General features: G+C 43.3%; 1 protein-coding gene across 2 annotated transcripts in view; it reads left to right on the top strand.

Moving 5' to 3' along the window:
* Positions 1 to 13217, top strand: part of ptpro (protein tyrosine phosphatase receptor type O) — a 178655-nt gene that overhangs the window by 69572 nt on the left and 95866 nt on the right. For both annotated transcript variants that reach the window (XM_068058984.1, XM_068058985.1), the window contains exon 2: positions 1048 to 1327. In XM_068058984.1, coding sequence (XP_067915085.1) covers positions 1048 to 1327 — 280 coding nt within the window. The remainder of the gene's footprint in view (positions 1 to 1047; positions 1328 to 13217) is intronic.

The raw sequence follows: 13217 nt of genomic DNA, 5'->3' as shown, positions 1-13217 counted from the left end.
TTCCACCCCCTTGCTTGTCAAAAGCCTTAAAAATATTCAAAGACTCTGCTTCCACCGCCTTTTGAGGAAGAGAATTCCAAAGACTCACGACCCTCTGAGAGGAGAAAATTCTCCGCATCTCTGCCTTAAATGGGCAACCCCTTGTTTTTTAACAGTGACCCCTAGTTCTAGATTTTCCCACAAGGGGAAACATCCTTTCCACATCTATCCTGTCAAGACCCCTCGGGATCTTATATGTTTCAATCAAGTTCCCTCTTACTCTTCTAAATTCCAGCAGATACAAGCCTAGCCTGTCCAATCTTTCCTTGTAAGACAGCCCGCCCACTCTATGTGTTAGTCTAGTAAGCCTTCTCTGTACTGCCTGCAACGCATTTACATCCTTATCACTGGAGATGTTTGTTTACCTGCAGTGGTTTTAACTGACTAAATTTTCAGGTACAATGGGCGAGATTTTAACTCACTCAAAACGCATCCCAAGAGTTAAAATCAAGCCTGATATCACTTTAAGTATAGCAGGAGTGAAGTGCAAGATTTCCACCAAGAATTTCAATATTTCCCATTTAAAATAGCTTTCTTTTATATATTCTTTTAAAAATCTCATTAGCAAATGGTTTATGCTTGTCTTAAAAAGCCCACTAACTTTGATCTCAAAAAGATAGTGCTCTTGAAAAGGAAGCAAACTTTATTTTAAGGAATGAATCCAGATTGAAAGATAACTGCACTATGATAATCTGTTCCAGTGTACAAGAATCTGGCCTTTGCCCTTGACCTGAATTTTCTGGTTCTTTGAATGCATCTGACATGTATATAACTGGGCATTACCGAGCAAATTTTGTGCTGATCTTTTTTCCCCTCATTGCATGCATGTTATATGTGATTACATCTGAATAAATATTTTCTTTTTCCAGGTCCTAATTATTTATACAGAGGGGCTGTTCTCCTTTAAGTATTTTCACTACTTAATCTGACCATCCTGTATGCTTGTGTGAAAAACACCATTTTAAGAATTTTATTCTTAATACTTAATCTTTTATTCCTTCTATCCAGAGTGCTGCTGCGATCTCTGCCATGGTTAGTGATGACAACAAAATCATAGTGTCACTCCAGCCATCTGATGTGACCAATGGATCCTCTCTGTACTATGTGAAGATAACACAGTCTGTTAACCTGACCAATTATAAACTCCAATTCAAAGACTTCAACAGTACACTCCCTCCTCCTGTCGTCTTCAATGCTTCTTACCACGGGATCTACTACTTAGTGACCCTCCTGACCGGAAGCTCAAAATCAACTGTTAAGCCGGTACATTTAGTTGCTGTACTAACAAGTAAGCAACTCGTTTTATGTTGTTCATTATACTCGTCAGTGTTAAATATAGGATAATGGATGCCTCAGAATGAGTAACCTGTTTGAGAGGCTAACATGGTATTCTAGACCACAGGAGTGAAACATGGGGCTGAATTTTCATAACGGTGCAGAGGCGGGACCAGAGGTGGGCGTGGCCAGCAATTTCGTGCTATGGGCCGGCATGCCAGTCTGCCGGCATGTTCCCGCCTCGGTCCTTATTTGAGGGAGGCTGCTTCTGGGGGTGACAGTTACCCACCTGCCAACGGTGGGTAGCCAATTGGACCAATTAAAGTGCCTATTGAAGGAATTCATCGGACGCCGTCTGGAATTTTCCAGATGGCATACAGACCCGCCATTGAGGCCGAGGCCCTTTGGATGGATTGAGGCAGCCTCCCACTGGCAGGCTGGGGACCAGCAGTGCCTCATTTAATTTTCACAGCTGCAATTGCCAGGGGGCCACAGTTGCAGAGTGAGAGTGTTAGACAGTACTAGAGAAGGGAGTAGCTCTGTATTAGATGGGAGTGGACTGAGAAGGAATACAAGGAATGCAAAGACAGGATTACAATGCAGGTGTGCAAACACACAAAGTGTGGTGAATAAGTTTGGTGAGCTGCAAGCGCAAATAGCAGGGGAATATGGTGTAGTGGCAATAACAGAAACGTGGTTTTAAAATGGTGAGGATTGGGCGCTTAATATACAAGGATATAAAGTGTTCAGAAAGGATAAAGAAGGAAAAAAAGGGCGGTGGGGTGGCAGTCCTGCTTAGGGAAGGCATTGCAGTGTTGGAAAGAGGGGATGTCCTTGAGGAGGCAAGGACAGAATCCATTTGATTAGAGTTGAAGAGCAAAAAGGGTATGATCACGCTACTAGGATTAGTTTATAGGCCTCCAAATAATGAGATAAAGGGTAAGGAGAGGGAGTAATTTCTAAAATGTGTTCAGGAGAACTTCCTTGATCAGTATGTTCTCAGCCCAACTAGAAAGGAGGCATTTCTGGATCTGGTGCTTGGAAATGAGGTGGGCCAAGTGGACCATGTGTCTGTGGGAGAGCACTTGGGTAAGAGTGATCATATCATAAGGTTTAGACTAGTAATGCAGAAAAGCAAGGAACAAAATAATGTAGAAGGTCTAGATTATAAGAGGGCTAATTTCAACGCGATGAGAAGGGATCTAGCCAGGATAGAATGGAACCAAAGACTGACAGGAAGAGCTGTATCAGAACAATGGATTACCTTTAAGGCAGAAATGCTTCAGGTACAGAACATTTCAACAAGGGTGAAAGGTAGGGGAACCAAGAAGAGGGCTCCTTGGTTGACGAGGGAGATAAAGATGATGAAACAAAAAAAGAGGGTGTATGATGCATGTCAGGTGATCTCATCAAGTGAGAACCAGGCCATGTACAATAAATTGAGAGGGGAGGTAAAGAGGAAAATAAGATTGGCAAAGAGAGAATATGAGAATAGAATGGCAGTCAACATAAAAGGGAATCCAAAGATCTTCTACCAGCATGTAAATTGTAAGTGAGTACCAAGAGGAGGATTGGGGCCTATTAGGGACAGAGAGGGCAATATATTCTTAGAGACTCAGGGCAAGGCTAATACACTTAATGAGTACTTTGTATTAGTGTTCACTAAGGAAATGGAGTCTGACAAAATATCAGTAGAAGCAGAGAGAATAGAGGCAATGGAAAGGGTAAAAATTGAGAGGGAGGAGGTCCTAAAATGGTTGACTATGTTCAGGGTAGATAAGTCATCTGGTCCAGATGGCTTGCATCCAGGTTGCTAAAGGAATTAGGGATGGAAATAGCGGAGGGGCTTGCCATAATCTTCCAATCTTCCCTGCATACGGGGGAGGTGCCAAAGGATTGGAGAGTGGTAAATGTGACACCCTTATTCAACAAAGGATGTAAGGACAGTCCTTGCAACTACAGGCCAGTTAAGTTTACATCAGTGGAGGGTAAGGTTTTAGAAACAATAATCAGGGAAAATATCAACAGACACTTGGAGAGGTTTGAGTTAATTAAGGATAGTCAGCATGGATTTGTAAAAGGCAGATCACACTCGACAAATTTAATTGAATTTTTTGATGAAATAACAGAGAAGGTTAATGAAGGGAATGTGGTGGATGTTGTTTATATGGATTTTAAGAAAATATTTTATAAGGTACCACATAAAAGACTGGTTAACAAAATTGAAGCTCAAGGAATAGGAGGGTCAATGTCCAATTGGTTAAAACAATTGGTTTATTGTCAGAAAACAGCAAGTCATCGTAAATGTTTGTTTTCAGACTGGAGGATGGTAGACTGTAGCGTTCCCGAAGGGTCAGTGCTGGGACCACTGCTTTTTTTTTTGATTAATATAAATGACTTGGATCTTGGAATACAGAATAGAATCTCAAAATTTGCTGATGACACCAAACTTGGAGGTGCAACAAACAGTGAGGATGATATGAACTGCCTGCAACAGGACATAGATAGGCTAACAGAATGGGCAGAGAGTGGCAGATGGAATTTAATCCTGACACATATGAGGTAGGACTAGGAAAGTGGTTCTGCTGAGGGGCTATGAGCAGCTCGGGGCTAAATTAAAAAAAACAGAACCATAAAGATGGTACTCTCCGGATTACCACCTGAGCCACGTGCAAACTGGCATAGGGCAAATAAAATTAGAGAGGTAAACGCGTGGCTCAAAGATTGGTGTGGGAGAAATGGGTTTCTATTCATGGGGCTCTGGCATCAGTACTGGGGAAGGAGAGAGCTGTTCCATTGGGATGGGCTCCATTTGAACCATGCTGGGACCAGTGTCCTGGCGAATCATATAACTAGGGTTGTAGATAGGAATTTAAACTAATTAGTGGGGGGAGGGTTCAATTGAAGGGAAGTTTAAAAAATCAAAAAAAAAAGAAGAGCAGAGGTGCAGGGTAGTGAAGAGGTGAACGGTAATCAAAGTGTGACAGTAAGGGGCAGAAAATATAAGCAGAAGAGTGCAGCAGAAATGAGAACCTGAATGAGTAATAATGGCAAAAAGTCAAAGCTTAAGGCTCTTTATCTGAATGCACGCAGCATTTGTAGCAAGATAGATGAGTTGACGGCACAAATAGAAATTAATGAGTATGACTTGATAGCTATTACAGAGACGTGGTTGCAGGGTGACCAAGACTGGGAACTCAATATTCAAGGATATTCGACGTTCCGGAAAAATATGCAAAAAGGAAAAGGAGGTAGGGTAGCTTTGTTAATAAAAGAAGGTATCAGTGCGGTGGTGAGTAGTGATATAGGTGCACTAGATCGTGATGTGGAATCAGTTTGGATGGAAATAAGGAATAGCAAGGGGAAAAAGTGATGGGAGTCATCTAAAAGCCCCCGAAGCATTGCATCAATGTAGGACAAAGTATAAATCGGGAAATAATAGAGGTGTGCAAGAAGAGCGCTAAAATTGTCATGGGTGATTTTAATCTGCATATTGACTGGACAAATCAGATTGGCAGAGGTAACATGGAAGACAAATTTGTAGAGTGCATCAGGGATTGTTACTTAGAGCAATACGTTGCAGAACCTACCAGGGAACAGGCTATTTTAGATCAAGTAATGTGTAACGAGGTAGGATTAATAAGAGCTAATATAGTTAAGGATCCTCTAGGGGGTAGCGATCACAATATAGTAGAATTTCAAATTCAGTTTGAGGGCGAGCAACTTGGGTCTCAAACCAGTGTCCTCAACTTAAACAAGGGAAATTACAGAGGTATGAAGAAAGAGTTGTCTAAAGCGGGCTGGGAGAATAGACTAAGGAGAAGGTCAGTGGATGAGGTGTGGCAGACAAGCAGATATTTCATAATGCTCAGTAAAAATTTATTCCGGTCAATGAGAAGGATGAATCACCCGTGGTTAACAAATGCGGTCAAGGAGAGTATCCAATCAAAAACTAAGGCATACAAAGCAGCAAAAACTTGTGGTAGGCCAGAGGATTGAGAATTTTTTTAGGAACCAGCAGGGGATGACTAAAAAGCTAATAAAAAGGGAAAAAATTGATTATGACAGTAAATTGGCAAGAAATATAAAAACAAGCAGCAAGAGATTCAATGGGTATATAAAAAGAGAGTAGCTAAAGTGAGTGTGGGACCCTTGGAGGATGTGACTGGAGAATTGATAACGGGAACAGGGAAATGGCAGATAACTTAAGCCAATATTTTGCATCGGTCTTCACTGTGGAGGACACTATAAACATCCCACATATATCCGATAAGCAAGGAGCTAATGGGAGGAAAAATCTTGTAACAGTCTCTATCACAAGGGACAAAGTATTTGACAAACTAATGGGACTAAAGGCAGACAAGTCGCCAGGACCTGATGGCTTGCATCCAAGGGTTTTAAAGGAAGTGGCTGCAGAGATAGTGGAGGCATTGGTCAGAATATTCCTGAACTCACTGGATTCCGGAAGGGTCCCAGCTGATTGGAAAACTGCTAATGTGATGCCTCTGTTCAAGAAGGGAGGGAGACAAAAAGCAGGAAACTACAGGCCAGTCAGCCTAACATCGGTCGTTGGGAAAATCCTAGAGTCCATTATTAAGGAAGAAATAGCAGGACATTTAGAAAAGCTTAACGCAATCAAACAGAGTCAACATGGTTTTGTGAAAGGGAAATCATGTTTGACAAATTTGCTAGAGTTCTTTGAGGATATAACAAGCAGAGTTGATAAAGGGGAACCAGTAGATGTAGTGTATTTAGATTTCCAGAAGGCATGCGATAAAGTGCCACATAAAAGATTATTTCACAAGATAGGAGCTCATGGTATTGGGGGTAATATATTAGCATGGATTGAGGATTGGTTAACTCACAGAAGACAGAGAGTTGTGATTATAATGGGTCTTTTTCAGGTTGGAAAGACGTAACTAGGATCAGTCCTAGGGCCTTATTTACTATCTACATTAATGACTTGGAGGAGGGGGCAGAGTGTAATATATCCAGATTTGCTGACGATACAAAAATAGGTAGGAGGGCATGTTGTGTTGAGGACATAGGGAATCTGCAAGAGGATATAGATAGGTTGAGTGAGTGGGTAAAAACTTGGCAGATGGAGTTTAATGTAGGAAAGCGTGAGGTCATGCACTTTGGTAGGAAGAATCAAAAGGCAGACTATTATTTAAATGGAGAGAGACTTCAAAAAAGTGCAGCACAAAGGGATCTGGGTGTTCTTGTGCATGAAACACAAAAAGTTAGCATGTAGGTACAGCAAGTAATTAAGAAGGCAAATGGAATTTTGGCCTTTATTGTTAGGGGGCTGGATTTTAAAAATAGGGAAGTCTTGTTACAACTGTACAGGGTGTTGGTGAGGCCGCACCTGGAGTACTGTGTACAGTTTTAGTGCCCCTATTTAAGAAAGGTATATACTGGTATTGGAGACTGAGTGAGACCGGCAGAGCTTAAAAGTGCAGCAGCAGCGGAAAGGAGCCGGCTGTAGCTCCTGGAAGCCCTGGTTTCGGAGCTGGAGCGGCAGCTGGGGACACTGTGGAACATCCACGAGGCGGAGAGTATCGTGGATAGCACGTATAGAGAGGTTGTCACACCGCAGGCTCAGACCCCACAGGCAGGAGGGGAATGGGTGACCACCAGGCAGAGCAAGAGGACTAGGCAGGCAGTTCAAGAATCTCCTGTGGCTATTCCCCTGCAAAACAGATGTACTGCTTTGGATACTGTTGGGGGGAATGGCCTCTCAGGGAAAAGCAGCAACAGCCCAATTTGTTGCACCACGGTTGGCTCTGCTGTATAGGGGAGGAGCAAAAATTGTGGGAATGCAATAGTCATAGGGGATTCAATTCTAAGGGGAATAGAAAGGCGTTTCTGTGGCCGCAAAAGAGACTGCAGGATGGTATGTTGCCTCCCTGGTGCTAGGGTCAAGGATGTCTCAGAGCGGTTACAGGACATTCTGAAGGGAAAGGGTGAGCAACCAGTGGTCGCGGTACACATTGGTACAAACGACATAGATAAAAAAAAGAATGAGGTCCTAAAAGCAGAATATAGGGAGCTAGGAAGTAAGTTGAAAAGTAGGACCTCAAAGGTAGTGATCTCAGGATTACTACCAATGCCATGTGCTAGCCAGAGTAGAAATAGGATATATCAGATGAATACGTGGCTGAAGAGATGGCGTGAAGGGGAAGGTTTTAGATTCCTGGGGCATTGGGACCGGTTCTGGGGGAGGTGGGACCAGTACAAACTGGACGGGTTACACCTCGGCAGGACTGGGACTGATGTCCTAGGGGGAGTATTTGCTAGAGTGGTTGGGGAGGGTTTAAACTAAAATGGCAGGTGGATGGAAACCTTTACAAGGAGCCAGAGGATGGGGGATCAAAGACAAGAACAAAAGACAGTAAGGGGAATAAGAAAAGTGATAGGTAGAGAAATCAAGGGCCAGAATCAAACAGAGACACTGTGAAAAATAGTGGGAAGGGGACAAGTAATGTTAAAAAGACAAGCCTTAAGGCTTTGTGCCTGAACGCACGGAGTATCCACAATAAAGTGGATGAATTAATCACGCAAATAGATGTAAACGGGTATGATATAGTCGGGATTACGGAGACATGGCTGCAAGGTGACCAGGGATGGGAAATGAGAGATGGGAAATCCATGGATATTCAGTGTTTAGGAAGGATAGACAAAAAGCAAAAGGCGATGGAGTTGCATTGTTGGTTAAAGAGGAAATTAACGCAATAGTGAGGAAAGATTAGCTCTGACGATGTGGAATCTGTATGGGTAGAGCTGAGAAACACTAAGGGGCAAAAAACGTTCATGGGGGTTGTATATAGACCCCCAAACCGTAGTGGTGATGTTGGGAATGGCATTAAACAGGAAATTAGAGATGCATGCGATAAAGGAACATCTGTAATTATGGGTGATATTAATCTGCATATAGATTGGGCAAATCAAATTAGTCACAATACCGTAGAGGAGGAATTCTTGGAATGTATACGGGATGGTTTTCTGGACCAATATGTTGAGGAACCAACTAGAGAACAAGCCATCCTAGACTGGGTATTGTGTAATGAGAGGGGAATAATTGACAATCTAGTGGTGCAAGCCCCCTTAGGGACGAGCGACCATAATATGATAGAATTCTTCATCAAGATGGAGAGTGAGGTAGTTGATTCTGAGACAAGGGTCCTGAATTTTAGTAAAAGAAACTATGAAGGCATGAGGCGCGAGTTGGCCAAGACGGATTGGGAAATGTTACTTAAAGGGATGACGGTAGATAGGCATTGGGAAACATTTAAAGAGCGCATGGATTAACTGCAACAATTGTTTATCCCTGTCTGACACAGATGTAAAACGGGAAAGCTGGCCAAACAATGGCTTACAAGGGAAATTAAAGATAGCATTAGATCCAAGGAAGAGGCATATAAATTTGCCAGGAAAAACAACAGACCTGAGGATTGGGAGCAGTTTAGAATTCAGCAAAGGGATTGATTAAGAAGGGGAAAATAGAGTATGAGAGCAAGCTTGCGGGGAACATAAAAACTGACTGTAAAAGTTTCCATAGGTATGTGAAGAGAAAAAGATTGGTGAAGACAAATGTAGGTCCTTTACAGTCAGAAACAGGGCAATTTATTATGGGGAACAAAGAAATGGCTGACCAACTAAATGCATACTTTGGTTCTGTCTTCACAAAGAAGGACACAAATATCATACCAGAAATGTTGGGGAACACAGGCTTAGTGAGAGAGAGGAACTGAAAGAAATCAGTATTAGTAGAGAAATGGTGTTGGGGAAATTGATGGGACTGAAGGCCGATAAATCCCCATAGTCGGATGGTATGCATCCCAGAGTACTTAAGGAAGTGGCCCTATAAATAGTGGATGCATTGGTGCTCATCTTCCAAGATTCTATTGACTCTGGAACAGTTCCTACAGATTGGAGAGTAGCTAATATAACCCCACTATTTAATGAGGGAGGTAGAGAGAAAACAGCGAATTATAGACCAGTCAGCCTGACGTCGGTAGTGGGGAAAATTCTAGAGTCCATTGTCAAAGATTCTATAGCAGAGGACTTAGAGAACAGTGGTAGAATGGGGCAGAGTCAGCATGGATTTACGAAAGGGAAATCATGCTTGACAAATCTACGAGAATTCTTCGAGGATGTAACTAGTAGAGTTGATGAGGGGGAGCCAGTGGATGTGGTTTATTTGGACTTTCAGAAGGCTTTCGACAGAGTCCCGCATAAGAGATTAGCGTGTAAAATTAAAGTGCATGAGATTGGGGGTAGTGTATTGCGATGGATAGAAAATTGGTTGGCGGACAGGAAACAAAGAGTAGGATAAATGTTTTTTTTTCCGAAAGTCAGGCAGTGACTAATGGGGTTTTTTTTTATTCATTCATGGGATGTGGGCATCACTGGCCAGGCCAGCATTTATTGCCTGTCCCTAATTGCCCTTGAGAAGGTGGTGGTGAGCTGCTTTCTTGAATCGCTGTAGTCCATGTGAGGTAGGTACACCCACAGTGCTGTTAGGAAGGGAGTTCCAGGATTTTGACCCAGCGACAGTGAAGGAACGACGATATAGTTCCAAGTCAGGATGGTGTGTGACTTGGACGGGAAGTTGCAGGTGGTGGTGTTCCCATGCATCTGCTGCTCTTGTCCTTCGAGGTGGTAGAAGTCGTGGGTTTGGAAGGTGCTGTCGAAGGAGCCTTGGTGCGTTGCTGCAGTGCATCTTGTAGATGGTACACACTGCTGCCACTGTGCGTCTGTGGCGGAGGGAGTGAATGTTAGTGGATGGGGTGCCAATCAAGCGGGCTGCTTTGTTCTGGATGGTGTCGAACTTCTTGAGTGTCTTTGGAGCTGCACCCATTCAGGCAAGTGGAGAGTATTCCATCACACTCCTGACTTGTGCCTTGTAGATGGTGGACATGCTTTGGGGAGTCAGGAGGTGAGTTACTCGCCGCAGGATTCCTAGCCTCTGACCTGCTCTTGTAGCCACGGTATTTATATGGCTCCTCCAGTTCAGTTTCTGGTCAATGGTAACCCCCAGGATGTTGATAGTGGGGGATTCAACAATGGTAATGCCATTGATTGTCAAGGGGAGATGGTTAGATTCTCTTTTGTTAGAGATGGTCATTGCCTAGCACTTCTGTGGCGGGAATTTTACTTGCCACTAATCAGCCCAAGCCTGTATATTGTCCAGTTCATGCTACATTTCTACACGGACTGCTTCAGTATTTGAGGAGTCGCGAATGGTGCTGAACATTGTGCAATCATCAGCGAACATTCCCACTTCTGGTCTTATGATTGAAGGAAGGTCATTGATGAAGCAGCTGAAGATGGTTGGGCCTAGGACACAGGGCTCGGTGCTAGGACCCCAGCTATTCACAATATACATTAATGATTTAGATGAGGGAACTAAATGTAATATCTCCAAATTTGCAGATGACACAAAGCTGGGTGGGAAGGTGAGTTGTGAGGAGGATGCAGAGAGGCTTCAGGGTGATTTGGACAAGTTGAGTGAGTGGGCTAATGCATGGCAGATGCAGTATAATGTGGATAAATGTGAGGTTATCCACTTTGGTAGCAAAAACAGGAAGGCAGATTATTATGTGAATGGCTATAAACTGAGAGAAGGGACTATGCAGCAAGATCTGGGTGTTCTCGTACACCAGTTGCTGAAGGTAAGCATGCAGGTGCAACAGGCGGTAAAAAAGGCAAATGGTATGTTGGCCTTCATAGTGAGACGATTCGAGTACAGGAGCAGGGATATTTTGCTGCAATTATACAGGGCCTTGGTGAGGCCACACCTGGTTTATTGTGTGCAGTTTTGGCCTCCTTATCTGAGGATGGATGTTCTTGCTATAGAGGGAGTGCAGCGAAGTTTTAGCAGACTGATTCCTGGGATGGCGGGACTGACGTATGAGGAGAGATTGAGTCGGTTAGGATTATATTCGCTGGAGTTCAGAAGAGTGAGGGGGGATCTCATAGAAACCTGTAAAATTTTAACAGGACTTGACCAGGTAGATGCAGGAAGAATGTTCCCAATGGTGGGGGAGTCCGGAACCAGGGGTCATAGTCTAAGGATACGGGGTAAACCTTTCAGGACTGAGATGAGGAGAAATTTCTTCACCCAGAGAGTGGTGAACCTGTGGAATTCACTACCACAGAAAGCAGTTGAGGCCAAAACATTTTCAAGAAGGAGTTAGATATAGCTTTTGGGTTTAAAGGGATCAAAGGGTATGGGGTAAAAGCGGGAACAGGTTACTGAGTTGGATGATCAGCCATGATCATAATGAATGACGGAGCAGTCTCGAAGGGCCAAATGGCCTACTCCTGCTCCTATTTTCTATGTTTCTATGTTGCAAAAGAGATTCACTAGGCTGATTCCTGGGATGAAGGGGTTTGACTTATCAGGAACGGCCAAACAGTTTAGGCCTTTATTCATTAGAGTTTAGAAGAATGAGGGGTGATCTTATTGAAACGTATAAGATTCTGAGGGGGCTTGAAAGGGTAGATGCTGAGAAGATGTTTTCACTGGTGGGGGAATCTCGAACTGGGGGACATAGTTACAGAATAAGGGGACACTCATTTAAAACTGAGATGCGAAGGAATTTCTTCTCTCAGAGGCTAGTGAATGTCTGGAATTGTCTACCCCAGAGAGTTGTGGAGGCTAGATCACTGAAAGTATTTAAATAGGAGGTAGATAGATCTTTGAAATATTGGGGAGTTGAGGGCTATGAGGAGCTGGCACAAAAGAGGGGTTGAGGTCTGGGGCAGATCAGCTCTGATCTTATTGAATGGCGGGGCTGAGTGGCTTATCCTGCTCCTATTTCTTATGTTCTAAGGAAGGGGGAGAGGCAATATATACTTAATGGCGCAGTTCTAAAGAGTGTGCAGGATCAGAGGAACCTGGGGGTGCCTGTGTAGCAATCTTTGAAGGTGACAGGACATATTGAGAGAGTGGTTAGTAAAGCATATGAAATCTTGAGATTCATAAATAGAGGCATTGAGCACAAAAGCAGGGAAGTTATGCTGAACCTTTACAAACCTCTGGTTTGGTCCCAACTGTACTATTGCGCGAGTTCTGGTCACCATACCTTCGGAAGGACGTGAGGGTATTTGAGAGGGTGCAGAGGAGATTTACCAGAATGGTTCCAGGGATGGAGGATTTTAGTTACAAGGTTAGGTTGAAAATGCTGGGTTTGTTCTCCTTAAAACAAAGGAGATTGAGGGGAGATTTAATAAAGGTATACAAAGTTGTGACAAGCTTAGATAAGTTAGACAAGGAAAAGCTGTTCCCATTAACAAATGGCACAAGGACTAGGGGAAACAGATTGAAAGTTTTGGGCAAAAGATGAAAGGGGAACATGAGGAAGCACTTTTTTACGTAGCGTGTGGTAATAACCTGGAACTCGATGTCCACAAGGGTGGTGGAAGCCGAGACAATCGCTGACTTCAAGAGGAAGTTGGATGGCCACTTGAGAGAAGTAGACTTGCAGGGCCACGGGGATCGAGCCGGGGAGTGGGACTGACTGCATAGCTCTGTGAAGAGCTGGCGTGGACTCGATGGGCCGAATGGTCTCCTTCTGTGCTTTAGTGACTCTATGACTCTAATTTTGGAGCATTTTGTGCAACAAGTATCAGTAGGAGGAATGAACACCTTTCTCCAGTCTGTTGGCATTCCTGGCATTACAACTGTCATTCACAATTTAAATAACAGCTAATACCTCTGTCAAAAAGGCCAATTGAGTGTCCTGAGACTACTAACTGCTTTATATTCATATCGCACAATGTAATCTCTTGTCTGAAGAGTTTATCAGGAGTTTATTGAGTAAATAATAGTTTTCTATTAATTGCAAAGACAATTACCTGTTTGACGAGAACTAAATAAAGCGTTGGCTCTTTTT

The sequence above is a fragment of the Heterodontus francisci genome, chromosome 27 (assembly GCF_036365525.1).
Source record: "Heterodontus francisci isolate sHetFra1 chromosome 27, sHetFra1.hap1, whole genome shotgun sequence".
Taxonomy (NCBI): Eukaryota; Metazoa; Chordata; class Chondrichthyes; order Heterodontiformes; family Heterodontidae; genus Heterodontus; species Heterodontus francisci.
This window is presented reverse-complemented; position numbering and strand designations above follow the sequence as displayed.